The 18,323-nt window shown below is 54.1% G+C and overlaps 1 protein-coding gene across 1 annotated transcript; it reads right to left on the reverse strand.

Moving 5' to 3' along the window:
- Positions 1–509: 509 nt before the first annotated feature.
- On the reverse strand, positions 510–11,684 carry LOC148591748 (adenylate cyclase type 10-like). The gene is made up of 19 exons (XM_088536997.1): positions 11,648–11,684; positions 10,648–10,837; positions 9,082–9,214; positions 8,631–8,730; positions 7,983–8,108; positions 7,475–7,729; positions 6,699–7,037; positions 6,128–6,179; positions 5,540–5,756; positions 5,080–5,187; positions 4,641–4,819; positions 4,035–4,191; positions 3,375–3,579; positions 3,201–3,297; positions 2,893–3,008; positions 2,125–2,242; positions 1,682–1,877; positions 1,163–1,351; positions 510–659 (listed from the first exon to the last, which is right to left on the reverse strand). Exons 1-19 carry the CDS (start codon positions 11,682–11,684, stop codon positions 510–512), a joined length of 2,964 nt encoding a protein of 987 aa, XP_088393123.1.
- Positions 11,685–18,323: the final 6,639 nt, after the last annotated feature.

Here is an 18,323-nt window from a genome sequence, read left to right on the forward strand (position 1 = left end):
GAGCAGCCTTCCTCTACCTGGGAGCAGTTTATTACAGATTTCTTGCCCAAAAGAAAGTCTGAAAAAGCCAGCTCTCCAGGGTGCCACCTTGAAGTCAACTGTCCCAGACAGTAGCCTCGCGCTTAGAGTACAAAACCGCACGGCTGCAGGCTATTTGGAGCCTTCCATGGGGGCCTTCTGTGCAATGATGTATGGATGTCTTTGATGTGTGAGCATCCACACCACACAGACAGGCAGCCCTCAGAGCCCACCTGCTTTGTGGTGCCTTTTTCCCAATGCTCATTTGGACAGAGGCAGTGACGGGGGGGACAATACTTTGAACTGCTTTACAGCCGTTCTTGGATCTCTTAAAGACTCCAAGATTCAGTGACAGCTTCCCCACAGTCTAGCTTTCTCCATAAACCACCCAGGCCCCAGACACTCCTTGCACGCCTTCAGCGTCCTCTTTCAGTGTTCTGCCTGGATCCACAGACCACAGAGAGAACGGCATGGTTTAATTATTTAATTCCTCAGAACGCATCCTCATGCTGCAGTGTGGGCAGCTTCAGCAGGTACCTGCAGCTGCACTCTTCTGGCTCTGCTTCAAACAGATGTGGAAAATGGGGTGCTGTCTTCAGCCACAGATCTTCCACAGGGCCCCGTTCACTGAACCACAACTCCTAAGGAAAAATAAAAAAAAAAAGTGATAGCTGAGAAGAACAGGAGAGCCCCGGAGCTGTAACTGCTGTCTGGAAAAGGAAGCACAGCCTCTCGTGGGAGCTTGTTCCTTCCCCCAACCCTCTTGCCATACTGCAAAAGCCCATGAGGGAGGGCAAGGAGAGGGAAAGCAAGTGACGACTGCTGGGCTCCCACAGCTGCCTTAAGGGAGAGGCAAAGATTCAGCTTCACCTCTCCTCAGCGCAGCAGAGATGCCGCAGAGGAGCAGCTGCAGTGCCTGCTGCTTCCTCAGGTGCCCTTCCGGCCCTGCCTGCGTGAGACACAGCGCAGCTGCCACTGCCCTCCTGCTGAGGGGCTCCCCAAGGGCTGTCAGAGCCTGCTCTTGAGGCTCTCTTGGGCGCTGGCCCTACATCCACCTGCTGCAGTGCTCTTGGTGCCACCTTCTCCTAGGGCATGCTGCTCCTCTGCCCAGGAAGCAACTCAGAGACAAGGAACATCAACTTACGGTGCTCATCTCCAGCCATGTCTTCTCCAGAAGGTTGCCATGCACCTTAAAGGCTTGGAGGGCCTGGTTGAGGCATGCAAGGCTCTCTGCTTTGTTCCCCAGCACATGGAAAAGGTAGGCTCTCAGGTGTTGGACTCTGGGGTAGAAGACGGGGCATGCAAAGCAGCGACAGAGAACCTCTTCTGCAAGCTACCGAGAGAACAAGGGAGAGGAACGTCAGGATAAGGCATGGAGCTCCACTGCAGCACCTGTTCCCCAAGGAGAAAAGCAGCCACAAAGCAACGAGGAGTGCACAGCGGGCAAGGCAGGCAAAGTGCACAAAGCTCTGCGGAGCCACAAGCCCTCCTTTAGAGCAGGCATTACAGCAGGAGGCTTTTGCCATGGTCTTCTCTTAAGCCACTCTGCTCTGCCTGTGCCCTGGCTCCATCCCATCACGGCTGCTTCCACCCGGCCTTGTTAGGCCACGGCAGCTTTCCCTGCACCCCCTCACAGCACATGCCCTTCCTCCTGGTCCCTCACCCTTAGAGCCCCTCGGCTGCTCTCACGGGCCCTCGACAAGCTGTGCTCCAGATCATTCTTCAGCACCAGGGTGTAGCACTCCAGCATCCGCGTGCGGGCTTGGGTAGCCAAAAAGGAGCTGTCGGCTCTCTTCAGCAGCCACTTGGCCTTTTCAAAGGGCTGCTGGAAGCTGTCCCACTGCCCAAGCCTCGCAAACCTACAGAGAAACAGGCACACATTGTGTAGAGACGAGCAGGAATTGGGCTCTCTTCTGGGCTCTCTCCCGGCCATCTTGCTCCCAGTGCAAAGCCTCTCCCCACTAGTCCTTTTCATCTCCAGGGACAGCCGCCTTGTTGGACACAGGACGAGTGACATGAAAAACCCACAGCTCCCACCTCCCCCATGAGAATCACTCACTGCTGGGGGCCTCTTGCCACTCCACTCAGAGCAAGTGTGTAACGTACCAAAGAGCCAGGGACGAATACAGCCGCAGCAGGATGCTATTCTGAGACTTGAGGGTGCAGTTGTCTTTATTCTTCTCTATGAATCTCCAGCACTCCTCAAATGACTTGTACTCCCAGCCTGTGTAATACAAACATATCTCAGAGAAGCAGCACTGCCCTCCGCTGCCTTGCTTTTCCTCAGGCCCTCATAGTAGGAGAAAGCTCAAGCACAGCTGGCCCATTTTAGGATTGGGAAGCACTCAGAGGGCAAGCAAAAACTAAGAGGAGCGATGCAAGGCCTGGAGCTCTCCCCCAGCTCCTCAGGGCTATTCAATCTTCACATCAGTGTCCTTTTAAGGAGCAGCTTGCTAGCACCAACCGAGAGCTGCTGCCATTGATCAGCAAATGAGAGTGACTGCAGCGCATGGGCTCCAAGGGACCTCCTGGTCAGGCACACACGAGCACAACTGTGCCCGCTTCCCCAGGAGCCAGAGCAGAGGGAGCCTGAGAAGAATTTTCAGAAGGGAGAACCTCCCGAAACACACCAAGCAAAGATGGGAATTGCAAGCATTTTGACCTTACTCTGGGATCATCTGTATACAATGCAGAAAAAGAGAGAGGAAGCGGGAGAGGGAAGGAAAGAGAGACACCCACAGAGCCAAATGGGCAAGCACACTGCTGAAGGAGCCAAAGGATTGCTTGGAGCCTCTGGGCTCAGTGTTGTATCAGGAGAAAAGCCATTTCTGCAAGCCTCCTGCCTCTCTGCAGACCTCCTCACTGAGCACTTACCAGCATAAAGCAGGAGGTCGAGGCAGCAGGAGAAGAAGCAGGCCTGCCCAGCGATCCTGTGCTCTCCAGCCACCTGCTTCTCTAGCCTGGAGAGCACTTCTGCACACTCTGGGTACCTGCGGAGGAACACAACGAGACTCCATGGAGCACCTCCTTGGTGTGGCATCCAAGCCAGCACCTCCAAATGCTTCCCATTCCCCTCCCATCTTCCCGCCCTTTCCCTCCTTTGCTCTTTCTGCCAACTCCATTGGCCTTTGCAGTGACACCCTGACACCGCGCAAGGGCAGGGTGTGCAGCAGCAGGATTACCTCATCTGCAGAAAGAGCGCGGTGAAGAGCGGGTTGAGGACCTTGGAGTCCAGGTCGGGCTTCTCCAGCTCCATGCTCAGGCTCATGGCGCGATAGCCTGGCGAGACAGAAGCAGACTCACACAGGCTCTCTCTGCAGAGAGCTCTTCTCACAGGGAGTGCAGGCACTACCTACCGACGGTGACAGAGAGGGGCAGATTTCCCAGGCTGAGGTTCAGATGGGACAGGGCCTGGGCCCTTTCCGCAGCACTGAGCACCCCTCCTTCAAAAGGCTCCACGTCAGCGCTGAGCCGCACGGCCGCCCACCCGTACTGCAGCCACTCATCCAGGCTGCCCAGCTCCTGGCAGTGCTGCGCGTGCTCCATGTAGGACCGCAGGATCTGAAATGGTCCAAAGAGGTGAGTGTGCAAAACACTAAATCTCCCCAAGGGGATTCTCTGGCCTAGGGGACACAGGCCATGAACCCAATGGGCGCTTTCCCTCTTCTCTTTTACTCACAAGCCTCTCACCCAAGAGTTGGTCTCAGATGACCAACTCTTCTTATGCTCTTCTGATTATGGCCATGTCACGACAAGGCCCACAGGGTGCTTCTAAACACTAGCTTTATATAAATGGTCACAAGGAAATCCCACAGTACAGAAACTGGTCACAATTAGGAAACCAGTCCCATGGGAGGAGCAACCCAAACCAACAACACCCATGCCTCCTAGAGGCTTGCAAAGAAAAGACCTCAACCATGTGGCCATCCCCGTGGCATTTGGCCTCTTCTTGCCAGCAGGGCAAAGGAGCTCTGTCAGAAACACGTCTGCTACTGCTGCAGAGAGACAGCACTCACGTGACTCGCGTGCGCAGACTCCACGTCCGCGCGGAGCTTCATGCGCGCTGCCAGGCGCGAGAGCCTCTGCCCGCTGGACGTGTTCCGCTGGCTGAAGAGCTGCCGCAGGAGGGCAAGGCAGCGGCTCTGCCGGAACAGCCAGGGGAGCCTCTCCCTCCTGCCGCACAAGAGAAGCTGCTGGGCCCAGCCACGAGCTACAGGGGGCTGAGTGAGGGGGCCAGGGGCAGCCGGGGAGCACAGGAGGCTGCTCAGGCAGGCAGGGCTTGTGGGAGGGGGGCAATAAGCAGCACCGGGGAAAGATGACTGCTCACAAGGACGTGCTGGCACCACGGTGCAGGGAGCAAAAGGGCTGCTGCATGGCAGCCTGGTCACTGGCTGCTGCCTTTGCAGCCTCTACCCCGGCTAACAGCTCCCTGCTCTCACCCACACCATCCCGAACACCCAGCACAGGCCACCCCACCATCCATCAGCCTCCAGGGCCTTCTGCACCTTTCCCCATGCTAAGAGCTACGCTCTGCAGTGAAGCTGAGGCAGTTGTGGGTCAAGGGCCTCAGGCCAGCACGGAAATGGCTCGTTCTTGCCTTCCCTTTCCCGTCAGGGTCTTACCCTGCTTCTTGAGGGGTGGAGGAGTCTCTGCTCTTCCTATAAGAGCCATGGGGCGACTTCTCCAGCAGAGACTTGAAGAAGACACCCGCCGAGGTGACTGGGAATTTCCTCTTCAGCAGGCTCAGTGCCTTTCTGATGGTCTTCTCTGCCAAGTCCATGCACCCCATATTGTAGCAGACCTGCATGGGAGAAGGGCTGTAAGGACAGTCCCAAGGGGCTCCCACTGAGGACACACCAACTTTCAAGGTTGTGGCTGATTCAGGGCCAAGGGCCTTGACTGCCTTTGGCTGGAGGGCGAAGGGCTCACAGAAGACACTGTGCAGAGCAGCCGCGCGTGCCTGCAAATGCCAGGAATGTCCCCACAACCGCCCCAGGGCCCCCAGGAGGCTGTGCAAGTCCTCCCGCCAGCAGAGCCCTCAGGTCCTCCCTGTCACTTTACCTCCCCTTTCAGGCTGAGGAAGGCGGCTTCTTCAAAGCTGGCCAGCCCCTTGCCTTCCTTACTCAAGGAGCTCCTCAGGGCCTCGGCTTTCTTCAGGCTGGTGAAGGCCTTTGGACAAGCACACGGAGAGCAGGTGAGCGTCGGTGCGGATCCTGCATGAAGCCCCACCACTGCCACCCGCTTGCCTCCCGCATCTCTCTGAGGACGGGTCACCTCTGCCCCAGCAATGCCCACCCTCACACACAGCACAGCACTCCTTGCAGGTGCACCTCGTGCCAAGGTCGTGCTCCTCTTGCCACAGGAGAGGCAAGCAGGAGGAAGAGCCTGGGTCTGAGCACAGTCGTTCATGCCCAGGTGCCACAGAGGCCTGTCCTTTCTCAAGGGGGAAATGGGCTTTCCCAGGGCAAGGCAACTGGGAGGACTCCATGTGCACGGGGCTCTGGCAAGCAGGCCGGCTCACCAGGTAGTTGTTGGAGACGTGCAAGTAGGCAGCAGCACTCTCCAGCAGGTAATAAATTGCCCTGGCATCGTTGCCCATTTCCAGGTGGTGGTGAGCCAAGGGCACGAGCACCAAGTCCACAGTGGCCTTGCATTCACAGGAGCAGGTGGCACCGGGCATCTCTTTGGTCTTGTTGGGCACCGTCGGCTCTGTCCTGGCCATAAACTGTTCCGTGGTTCTGTTTGGAGACAAGATCACAGAGAAAGAGGAGACACGCTAACATCACCTGCCCTGCTCTGCCTGCCTCGAGGAAGAGCACGTCCTAGCGCACCTGACACTCGCATTCTAGCACTGCAATGCCCAGCTTGCAGCAGGGCTCTCTTACAGCCAGAAAACCCTAGCATGCCAGGGCTGCTGCACCACAATGGGACGGTCCTCACTGTGATCCCCCCGGCTTCCTCAAGCCATCACATCCCAGCTCCCACCCAGCAGGCCGGCCTTTTCCTCGGCTGGGGTCACAGCCAGTAGGCAAACCTGGGAACTCCAATGCCCCGCTGGAGACCCTGAGGCCACTGACTTCCACTAATAATCAAATGCTGCTCTCCTCACCGTAAGGTCTCATCCCAGAAGCTCATTTTATTCTGCTGGGATCCTGCAGGATCTGCAAACAAAGCATGAGTTAAATATTCCCTCAGTTCTCAAGGGGCACAAGTTGCATCTTGCATAATCTGTCAGCAAGAAAGGAGAGCCACGGCATGGACGGCACCTCTTTTCCTGGCCACTTTTCCCCAAGATCTCCCTTCTCTGCAGGTGTGTTATGTTTTGGGCAAGGGTAGCACGCCCACCAGGAAATGCACCTTGACCTGCTGGGCTGCGGGGTGCACCCCAAGGCTCTTGTCACTGCCGGGAGAGGGGCTGCTCTCTGGTGATTCCAGGGAAAGGCACGAGGGTGCCCAAGGGGACAGATGCTCTCTGCTCTGTGCACAGCATGCCTTGAGCTGTGCAGCTGTGCTCAGGGGAGGACTCAGCTAGTCTTGGGAAAGCAACTGCACTGCACTGAAAGCACCCCTGTGTTTCAGGGAACTGCTTCTGCAGACACGGCTGGAGACAGAGGAGCACCCCCAGGAATAGTGCAAGCACCGTGGGAAGGCACAGGCTGCAGAGCACGCAGGCAGCATACCCGTAGTGTCAGGGAGCTCATCCCCCACGGTCTCCACGTTTGTCCAGCTGGCAGAGCAGCCTTTGCCAGCATCGTTGTCCCAGCTCTCTCCCTCCTGGGTGCTGCTGATGGCCAAGCGGTGGAAGGCCACAAAGTCCCCTCCGCTGCAGCACTGGCACTTGTGCGCCTGCTCCTCCAGGAAGGCTGCGCACTTGCGGTGCATGGCCGCCATCTGCGCCTTGGGCCACAGCTCGTAGGCGGCCTCCCGCAGCAGCGGCGCGCGGAAGGCCAGGACATCGGCCTGCAGCTCCTCGCTCTGCTGCTCCTCTGAAAGGCAACGGGGTGCTGCAACAGCCAGAGCTGGGGCCACAGCTCAGGGCCGTCACAGCCAGCGCATGAAGGATGGGGAGCCCTCGGCGGGGATCCTTGGTAGGAAAGCAGCGCTCCTGCACTCAGAGCCTCGCCGCACTCGAGCAAAAGGGCCCCTTTGCCTCACTGAGACTAGCATGGCCCATGCAACTGGCTGCTGCTCTGCTCTGCATCCCAACAGAGAGCAGTCAGAGGCACTGCAACCATCAGCACAAGGAAGCCTCAGCCAGCTCCTACTTTGCAATCTCTGAAGGGCAGTCCCTCCCTGTTATGCTCCCCATCCCAACCCAACCCCAATGGTGAGGCTGCCCTGGCCATTACACACGGCCACAGGGGCAGTGCACTGTGCCCTGGGGAGCCCCAGCAGGAGCACTGCCAGGAGTAGCAGAAGCCCACGGTGCTCCCGGCCTCCTCTTATCACCACTTACCTTTCTCTTCCTCCTGAGTTGTGGCAGACCACTTGAGAGAAACACTGCTGTCTTCTGCCACCGTTTTGGCATTCTGCCACCTCAAGATGTTGCTTTTCATCAACATGGTCAGGATCTGATTCATCTTGGCCCTGGTCCACTTGGGAAGGATGTGGAACAGCAGCTCCGTGGTGAATATCGGCCCAATGATGGCTGCACACTTCAGAACCATCCGTTCTGAGAAGTTCATGCTGTCCAGCTCAGTCAGCGCAATCCCTGACAAAAACAGGACACACATCTGTCTCTTGCCCTCTCCCCAGGCTGAGGCCAGCGAGGCTGCATTCTCTTCAATGCAGGAAGCGCTGGCATTTAGCCTTGCTTCCCTGGGAACAAACCCATTGGGCAAGGGCAATGCAGGGCACACATCTTGAACACGGTGCAGCTCCCCTGCAATCACAGCTAGCAGGGACCGGGGAAAGGAGAAATCCCCGAGCGAATGCTGCAGGTACAGCAGGGCTCAGCCCCTCACCTTTCAGGGTGGGTGGAAGCACGGTGTGCTGCAGGTTCACATCAGCTTTGATGGTGCACACCCTGCAGTCCTGGCGCATGCTGGACCTTCTGGATGGGCCGACACGAGGAGCCTCCATCACAGAAGCTGAGCGGAGCGAGACAGCAGGATAAAGCGATTATCATGAGGGAGACCCTTCGTCCCGCAGCTTGCGCTTGCGAGGATTACTGATCTTCCCTCCCTCCATCCTCCTCTCTTTCGCATTCACCCCCAGCAGGGCTTAGAGCAGCTGGGGCCTGGTGGCAGCAGGGTGAGTCCTGCCATGTTTGGCTGCAGGGCTGCAGACAAGGGAAACTGCAGCCACGCGACTCACAGCACTGCTCCAGGTATGAACCACCACACCTCATGCTCATTCCTGACTATAGCAGGGCTTAGCTTAGTGCCAGGGAGCACCTCTTCTCCCTGTTTGACATTTTTTGGCACATCGGCATTGCTGCTGATCCTGCAAAGCCACCCCAGTCCCCAGCATGTGCTTGGCCTATTGCAGCAGCAAGGCACACAGGAGTGAGCACAGTCTGTGCTATCCCCGGCTCTTTCCACCAGAAGCTAAGGCCACTGCCCAGGAGAGCAGCCAAATGACCACTGCTGTGGGACGTCTCACAAGCAGACCTTGGCCCCGGCCAGAGAGGGCGCTTGCTCTCACCTTCACCAGGAAAGGTGCATTGAGGAGGCAGTAGCTGCTCTCTTCCAGGACTCCTTCGAGCTTCTCCTGAAGGAGATCGACCCGGATTACAAGATACAGGCTCAATGTGAGTTTTCCATCTTGCTCCGTTTATTAACCCAGGTATGTGAACATTTATACCCTACAGGTATCCAGGGTCTTTCCCAAGCTCACAGGATTGGCTGTTGGCTGTTGCTTAGCAGATTGCTAGGTTGCATTTGCATGGCCCAATGACAAGCCCCCTTCCTTAACCGGTACGGGCAAGTTTCAGCAAGTTGCTTGCTTAGAAACAGCAGCTTCCTTATTTCACCTTGGTCATTGCCACCCCCCTGTACATTACTTGACAAGGCGTGGGTTGTGCATCCCAAGATGTCCCCGATCAGCCAGCCACTCTTTTACATTCTCCTGCAGTACGAGTTGCCTGGCGCTGCAGGATTTGCAGGCCTGCAGACCCATTGCCATGGCCAGCATCACTCGTACGACGGAGTAGTCCTGCTTCAGGCTGAGCTCCATCAGCTTCACAGCCACTACCCTGCCGTGCAAAAGAAAAAGGCACCAAGATTCAGACAGGCCCCCAAAGAGCCCCAGACCTCCAAAGCACCGCTCTTAGGGAGAGGCACAATGTGGGGCTGAGAACAAGGGCACTCTGGACATACAGCCCCAGGCCAGCCCCTCACTGCTTGCAGCATTTGTCAGGCAGGCCACTTGGGCTTCTTCCCTTCAATCTGCAGCTGCAGGAAATGCCATGGGCTCAGGCTCTACTTTGCTTTGCGCCTGGCCCAAAGCTCAACAGCAGGGACTGCAGAAGACCCTTCTAGCTCCCTCAAGAGCTAGGAGGGGAGCACGCGGCTGCTCTGCTCTCAGGTGCATGGAGATGTTGCCTTATGAGGGCTGCTAGAACCCAAGGGCCAGGCACACTGGCAGGGGGCCTTGAGGATCCTGTGAGTATCAGTAGGAAGGCAGGGGAAGCCATGCACACGTACTGCTCAACAGCACTCACCTATGCCCAGCAGCCCGGCCTAAACTGGCAAGCTCGGTGAGTAAATGGCTCTTTCCGGAGCCTTTCATACCCTCAAGTGCCAGGATGCAGCTTTCCTTCCTAGCCACGTAGCCTTGCACATAGCTTTGAAAGAGGACAATCTCCTTCTCCTAGCCTGGAAAGGCAAGCAAGAGAGCAGGCAGTTGCAGCAAGCTCAAGAGCAATGACCCGTTGACACCCTTCCCTCTAGCCACCATGGGACTAGCCTCCCAGCCTCCCCATTCCCCCCATGGGACTAGCCGGTCTCAAGGGCAGGAGATGGGTGTTCAGGAGACCAAGGTGTTCTCCACCTACCGAGCAAGGGGGAATTCTTGGGCCTCTCCTTTTTGAGCTCCATGCCAAACATGCTAGCAGGAGAAAAATTGAAGTCAACTCAGTAGGCAGAAGCTAGAGGGTGCAGAGTCACGCATGGAACTGTGGGTGTGCTCTTGGGTACCCTCTCTTCTTTGCAGTGGCCTCGTGTGCTGCCCACACTCCAGCAGTTGTTCCTGCCAACTGCTTCCCTGGGCTTTGCTCACAGGGAGCAACTTGGAGAAGCAGGGCCTTGCAGCAGATGCTGCCAAGGTAAAGACGAGCAAGGAAAAACCTATCTGTTCAAGCCAGGATAACATTCAAATGGAGCAAGCACAACAAGCAGAAAGCACCTGCTACCTGGAGAGGGGCTGCAAGGCCCTGTGTGCCTACAGACACCCACCAGCCTTCTCCATCCCTACGGCATCACTCCTAGTCTCCTAAGAGCAGGAGGCCCATGGGTAGGCAGGCCCAAAGCGGAGCCATACCCCAGCTTTCCAGGTTCTCAGCCCCAGGGATCGGAGGCCCAGGTGGGGGCCAGCTTGCTCTCTTTCTGCACAGCTGCTCTGTGCTGACCAAGAGTTGATCCGCGGCTCCACGTGCCCCCAAGCAGCCTGCTCAACAAGGACACTCACAGCTCCTCCGAGATGCCCAGATATTGATGGATGCTGCCAGGATCAACAACCCCCTTCATCTTCACCTCGGGCAGCTCCTTGAAGCAGCCATGGGGCAGCTGAGAGGCAGCGTAGGTCGCTGTGTCGCACGACACTACCCCAGGATAGCACTCCATCAGCCGGGCTGCCAAGTTCACCTTCTGGCTGATGACTGCCACACAGACACATCGACGTGCTTAGGAGCCCAACCCACTGCAGCCGCCAGGGCCAACGGCTGCCTGGCCTGCAGCACAGGCAAGCCCCCGACCCCTGGGAGCACAGCCCAAAGGGCAGCAAGGCCCCATTCCCCCCACCACAGTGCCCCCGCTCTGCTCTGCCATCCCTGCTAGACCACAGGCCCAGCCCTAGGCCCAGCCCAGCAGACACGGGCCACAGGCTGCTCCCTGCCGCTCCACCGCTTGTGATTGGCTACACACAGCTGTCTTTGCGCAATGTGATGCACAGGATTGGTTGTTGCTAGCCGCTCATGCGTTTATTTGATTGGCCCGTACATAAGCCACACCTCTATCCTGCTCCGCATGGCCAAACTTGCTTTCAGTTTCGTTCCTTCCTACTTCCTCTTTTCTGCAGCTCATGACCTACAGTAACCCTGTCCCCTTTTTGTTCTTCAGCCAGCCAACCCTTCCCTAAGGCCTTTTCAATCGTATTAGACATACATTTCAACAAGCAAGGTACAATTAACACAACATCAACAAAACACAATATCAACAGCACCATCCCTGCACTTCGGATTAACAATTGTAACCATCCCGAAATTCCCCATCCACTTAACAAGTTGTCACATTGGTCTGCTGTTCCACAAAGCCAACAACTCTTAACTTGGGTATAACTAACAATCTGCTTTAAGAGCATGACATATCCATTACATCAATATAGCCTCCCTTGCCTCAGGTGTCAGGGAGACACACACTAAGGCTTCCTTTAAGCAATCAAGGAATGACATGTATGACTCCCCACTCACTTGTTTCTCCCATATCAAAGCAAGTTTCTTTTACCATATCTGCTTTCCCTCCACCCTGAGTCCCCTTTTCAAGTGTCTCAAGATGATCCAGTAAGCCTTTGGCCCAGCCAGGCCGTTCTTCATTCTCGGGTGGAAGGTCCGGCAACGGAGGCACAGATGGAGCAGGCGCAAGTTGCTCCTCAAACACCAGCGTCTTCCTATGCCACGGTGGCCCTGTTCCTGAAGTGCTCGATAGGGTAAACAAGATCAACTTCCACGTAGTCGCCAGGTCTCTCATGTTTTTATCCTCGCTGGTGATGCGATCCCAAAGCTGCCACCCCACGTCTTCCCATGTTTCCACATCGAATACTAGGTGGGGCTTGACTTTGAACCCATTCTCTCTGCACCAGATTGAAAGCTTGCAGAGAGTCTGTTTATCATACTTAATTCATCTCTTAGAGAGAATATGTTGGAGGAGCTTGGGGCTTTGCAAGTGTCCCTTGTCTTGTGCCCATTTGCACAGCTCATAAAGCTTCTTCATACTCATGCTGGCCTCTCGCTTAGCAAGAATTGAGTGCCACCTCTCGATCCATTGTCTCGCCCTTCTCTTTTCCTTTCTCAGCAGTCTTACCGCAGTAGGTCTCTGCCTTTTGCGTGCTCTATCTGGGCCGACCTTCTGCCTCTGACTTCCGACCCTTCGTCTGTCTCCTTGACCGATGTCCTCGGGATGCAGATTCAAGGGTTCTCAGTGCTTAGGCAAGCTGCATTAAAGCGTAGTTCCAGTGTCCCTGCTCGGGCGTCAGATGTTGGAAGTCAGCCGGAGTCAAGATGTACACTCAATATAAGTTAAGAATCTTGCTCGTTTATTTAATGCAATAACAGCACTTTTATACAGTTTAAGCTTGCCCACGTGGTGTGCACCTGCCTCAAACAGCTCCCTATTGGCTACAGCCCACGTTTGTGTATACATATGATTGGCTGGCGTTATGTTTCCGTGCTTTGGATTACAACAGGGCTCCTCCCAATTTGCAGTTGCCTAGACATTCAGTTTACTTCTCTAGGCAGCCTAGTTCCCTCTTGTTACCGCCTCAAGGAAAGATCAGGGGCAAGTCTCCACCTGAACGCTTGGGTTGTGCAGGCTCTCCAGGAGAGCATGGCCCCAACTCTCTAACCATTCCTCTATAGGTGCCTGGTTGCCAGCTCTCACTTGCAAAGCTTTAACCTCTGGAGGCAAGGAGTGAGTTGTGAGTGGTTGGGGCTGCAGCTCTTTTTTGGACTTTCTGTGACTTTTTAGGTGTGCGGTGCCATATGTTGCCTTGGGCAAAAAGGATATGTTTTCCTTGTGGAGGGACATCAGGACATGCTCGTGTCCCTCTCACCTATGAATCCAGAAGTGACTCTCGGGGAGCACTCAGGACGTACAGGTTCATGCTGTAGTCATTTAGTATTGCCTGACAGGACGAGTATTTTGTGACCAATCTCTTTGTGTGCTTCTATGTTGAGCATTTTCTGTGCCAGCCCCTGGCATGGGACAGTGCTGGCCTTCCAGGAGAGGCCGCCACATTAAAAGCCTCAAAGAAGCAAGCTGCAGGGGCTCATTGTGCTTGGTCTGGGTACAAAGCCCATGGCAGTGCTCCTGCAGTCCCAGGAGAAGCCTCCTGATGAGCCCCCAGAGTTAAAAGTTCTTTGCTACATAAACCTTAACATATTGAAGCTTGATTTCTTTTTCCCCATAGGAGCTAAGCAGCCTGGTCTGTCGCTTCGGGTCACGCTGGTGTCGGTTCTGGCTCGGGTCCGGGGCGGTGCTGTGCTCCCACCGCGCACTGGACATGACAGGGCGCCGCGCGGGGACCCCCTGCCTGGCGACCACGGCGAGGAGGCCAACCATGAGTTCCCCCCGCCGCACGGCGGCCCTCACACCTGGGCCCACCCGGGCCCGCCACTGCCGCCGCCTTGGATGGCGCCACAGAGGAGCTGGCGCTGAGAGTGGAGGAGCAGGGGGTGAGTGCGGCAGAGGGCGCGGGCGGCTGCAGGAGGGCAGCCCAGAGCACGCAGAGGGGCCGTGGCGGCCCCAGGGCAGCCCCTCGCCCGCCCCCTCTGGCTGTGGGACCACGGGGCAGGGCTGCCCGCGAGGGAAAGCAAAGGCTTTAAAGGAAGTTTCCACAGGGCTCGAGCGGCTGCAGCTAGAAAAGCCCCTGCTCTGCATCCGCCTGGTGCAGGGGGCATCAGCATCACCCAAACTGATGCATTTTTGCTGCGCAAGGAGGGCAGCTCCAGGCAGCCTGAACTGATCCCTGCTGATAGGCAGTCCCTGAGCTGCCTGCAGCAGCAGGAAATGCTTCAAAGCGGGTCTGAGTACCGTAATTCAGTGTAATTTGCTTCCTGATCACAGCTTGCTTTGGTTAGCTTCATTCCTCGGGGGGGAAAAAAAATAATAAAAAAAGTAATCATCCTGAAAAGACCTTAGAAACCTTTTAAGATAACCAAGGTGACACTTACAGGGAGAGTTTGTATCATTTTAATGGCTTATGTACATCAAAAATAATGTTTGACATGGAGTGTTTTATCTGTAACTGCTTTCCAGTGGGCAATGGGAGTTAGGTGTGACACACGCTCCAGGGAAAATTGTAGAGTTACCATTGGGGGGCTTTTAGAGCAAAGCCGTGCTTAGAAATCATGTTTATTTTGTACTTAATTACGTCAGCCATTTGCATAGCCCAAAATGTTTAAAGATTTTTTGTTATTATTATTTTTTAAACAACCTAAGGGCAAAACCTTGGGAATCACCAGTTTGCACAGTTCTGTCTGTGCTGTCTACATCCCAGTGCTGTTACCACTCCTAAGTGAACAATTTCAGGTGGAAAATCTCGTTGATTTTAATGCATCTTTCAAAATCTGCCACCCCGCCGCGTTCCTCCCAGGCAGGGCTCTTCCCAACGGGATGTTCCACACTGCCGGGGCGAGGGAGGGCCTATCGGATACAGACCCAAACTCTGCTCTTCCGGGGAGCCCTGCCCTGGAGCCCTGCTTGTTGTGCAGCCCAGTTTCCACACAGCAGAACTAGAGGGGTTTTAGTTGCTTACATTGGTTGTGTGCTGATAAACAAACCCCTCCTTTAAATGTCGCTCCTCGTTTGAAAGTTTGTCAGGCCTGTTTGAACCTGGGTGCCCTATGGAGGTGCAGAAGTTTTTTCCCTATCTCTGTATTGAAGCTGAACAGGTTTTCATGCTTCCCTCATCTACAAGAAAAGCTGAGGGGGAAACACTAACTTTGAAAGATTTTTTTTAATGTGTTGTTTTTTCCAAAAGCTGCTTGTAGGTGCAGAAGTGGATCAGCATTTACCAGCTATTAGTTGCCCCTCTACCAGTCAGGAGAATTTTAGAACCGAAGTGCCTCAGTCAGGCAGAAATTCCTTCTCAGCTGACTATACATGATTCAGATAAATATATTTGAATGTCCTTCTTTTCTTAGGAACCTTCATTAAGACAATATCTCAATGAAAATGCTTCATCATCAGTGGAAGAAATGATTCCATCTCTTTCAGATACCTCGTTGTCCTCAGACATGCTTCCACCCTTTTCCTTTGAGATGGAATTTTACTTTACCAGGTAATATATTCCTATGTTTCCTATGTCTGGTCATTTAATACCTTTAAAAAGGAAGTGTAATAGTATATACAGTGAATGGTGCTATGTTAAATCTGCAGGTGAAATGCTACAAAGGAACCGTGATTACATTAACCTTAATGTCAGCACCCTAGAAGTGGGGTGACTTTTCCAGAGAAGGTCATCTGCTCGTATAAAAATCCTACCTCTTTTCCGACCTCTCTTGGGATCTCTCCTTCACTTGATTGCTGATTAGTCATGTCACTAAATGGTGCTTTAAAGAGTTTTCAGATGGGTGAGAATTAGAGAATAATCATGACTATTCCTGTGATAGTCTGAGGGTGTTAAGAAAACTTTGTTAGCCACTAGTTGTTTACAGAGCAATAGTCAGGGATTAGTGCCGAGATGACCATGAAGATATTGGCTGACATTCAGCCACTGAAATTCTTCAGCTTTGGATTTGAAGCCAGAACCCCCCTCCAAAAACCTTAGACTATTTAATTGGGAGGAGCAGAAATCATTTGCTTAAGACATAGGGATAATTTATTTAAAGGGAGAGTCTGCCTGGCCATTTTAGTGGATTTTTAGTCTCCTGTGTCCCATTATTAAAATAAATAATTAAAAACTGTTTAACTTGACATTTCGGTGAAATAAAGTCCTTGGGTGAAATAAAGTCCTCGTTTATATGCAGAATTCAAAAAAAAAAGGGGGCGGGGGGGCTAGTAATTAGTGCATATAAAGAAGCTGATAGCATTCTTAGCTAGAAGAATCCACTATGATCTCAGTATTTAAATAGGATACACGACATTAAACAATATGTACTTAATCTGGTATACCATCTATTTTGTAGTCTATAGTGATTTTAAAGAACCCTGAGAATTTAATCTTTTTTTAAAAAAAAGTTTCAATATTGGCAGGTGGAAATAGCTACCTGTGGGGTGGCTACAGCAGGCTGGAGACCTTCTTGCCCGGGCACATGCTGCTCAGCAGCAGAAAGGTCCGTGCCCAGCCACGCAGACATGTCCGTGGCAGCGCGGACGTTTCTCCACACGCTGCACCAGCCTTGGCACCTGCAGCCAGGATGGGCTGCTGAGTGTGGGGCTGCCACCAGGCTGCAGCCATTTGCACAGCTCCCACCGCCAGCGGCAGCCCTTGCCACCCCTCTGGGCTGGCCTCAGAGGCTGCTGGGGGCCTGATATTCTGGACACCAGCTTGAATGTCAAAGTTTCTGAAGAGACAGGTCAAAATAAGTAAATAAATAAATAAAAGGATAGGAGTGGATTTTCAACCCTGGCAAAATAATCCAAGAAACTGAAGAGCCACCACCTGACTCTTTCGTGCATGAGTTGAGAATGTTATCTACTTCTCTGCAAGAAGAACTTTGAACATCTGTCTGCTGAGCCCTTCATATTGACCCCTTGGGTACAATGAGGCCTCCTCCCTGTGACACTGATGTACTGAGAAGCACTGGCTGTAAAAGGGTCCTGGAGGCCTGATGCCTCCTGGATGGGGTGACACGATCTCCTTTAGGCATGGCCACGTAAGGATTCCTGCTTGAATTCTGGCTGATCAGTCATGCCCTGTGGGGTGGGGAGAGACCACATTGTAGCCTTGAAGAAGAAGGGCCTTGTAGGAGAGAAATCACCAGGTGCCAAAACCTCATCTGAAAGGTGTCAAATCTCTGGGCAAATACTGCAAAGGAGGGACTCCAATATCTTCCTGCTGGTGCATTTGGCTTCTGCAGGCAGTGGCAGTGAAGAGTTTCCTCCGTGGAGACACTGGAGCCTCCAGTGCCCGGACAGAGCTCTAGGCTGTGATGCACAAGTGCCTGCAAATTCTGGGCAAGTTCTGTGGTGACGAGCCACAGGCACTCGCAGCCCTTGGTGTGCAAAGGAGAGCGCAGCGGCTCCTGCTCTCTCAGTGCAGGAGGGGAGGCTACAGGGGAGAGCAAGGGGCACAGCCTTGCCTCCTGCTGCAGGAAAGTTTCTCAGCATGGGAGCTGGCTTGGCTGCTGTAGCCAGAGCACCGCAGCAGCCTGCTCCCTCCTGGGCTTGGCAGCAGCAAGGGAAGCCGTCGCTGCTGAGGGGTCAGCACTGGGGCCTGCCCTCAGGAGCCCTTTCTCATACCTTCTCCAGGCAGAACCTTGTCGAGACCACAGTGCTCTTCTCCATCACTGACATTTTGACATTAGCGACTTATAGGAGATGTGAAGGTGGGGGGTAGCCTCAGCTGCAGTGACTATGAGTTAGTGGAGTTAAGGATCCAATGAGGAGGAGGCAGGGCTGTAAGTAGCCTTGCAACAATGGACTTCAGGAGGGTCAACTTAAGTCTCTTCAGAGACCTCCTCGGAAGAATCCCATGGGCTAGAGCTGTAGAAGGAAGAGGGGCCCAAGAGAGCTGGTTGGTTTTCAAGCGGCACTTCCTCCATGCCCAGCAACAGTGCATCCCTGTGTGTAAGAAGTCAGGCAGAGGGGGCAGGAGACCTCCGTGGATGAGCAGGGAGCTTGTGGCAATGCTCAAGCAGAAGAAGGTGGTATACAGAATGTGGAAAAAAGGTCAGACGCCCTGGGAGAAATACCAGAACGCAGTCAGGGAATGCAGAGATGTGACAATGAAAGCTAAGGCACATTTGGAACACAATCTGGCAAGGGACGTTAAAAATAACAAGAAAAACTTCCTCGAATATATTAACAGCAAAAAGAAGATTAGGGAAAAGGTGGGTCCGATGGTGAAGGGGATGGGCACCCTGGTTACAAATAACACAGAAAAAGCAGAGTTGCCGAATGCGTTCTTTGCTTTGGTGTTTACCAAGGGCAGCCCTTTAGAGTCCCAGGCCCTAGGGACAAGACAAGAAGCCTGGAGAGAGGAAGTCTTGCCTTGGTTAGAGGAAGATGGGGTCAGAGAGCACCTAAGGAAACTCAATACCCACAAATCCATGGGCCCTGATGGGATGCACCCCAGAGTTCTGTGGGAGCTGGCGGATGTCATAGCTAAGCCACTCTCCATCATCTTTGAAAGATCCTGGAGAACAGGGGAGGTGCTGGAGGACTGGAAGAAGGCCAATGTCAAACCAGTCTTCAAAAAAGGCAAGA

Source organism: Tinamus guttatus, unplaced genomic scaffold (assembly GCF_059628265.1).
Source record: "Tinamus guttatus ecotype Peru unplaced genomic scaffold, ASM5962826v1 Tinamus_guttatus_pri_ptg000712l, whole genome shotgun sequence".
NCBI lineage: Eukaryota > Metazoa > Chordata > Aves > Tinamiformes > Tinamidae > Tinamus > Tinamus guttatus.

Coding starts and splice junctions, on each gene's coding strand:
- LOC148591748 (XM_088536997.1), bottom strand. CDS start 11,684: ATGGTAAAAGAAACTTGCTTTGATATGGGAGAAACAA. Junction 3,580..4,034: donor AGTCTGCGCACGCGAGTCAC/GTGAGTGCTGTC, acceptor GGACCATTTCAG/ATCCTGCGGTCCTACATGGA. Junction 2,243..2,892: donor CGACCTCCTGCTTTATGCTG/GTAAGTGCTCAG, acceptor TGTATTACACAG/GCTGGGAGTACAAGTCATTT.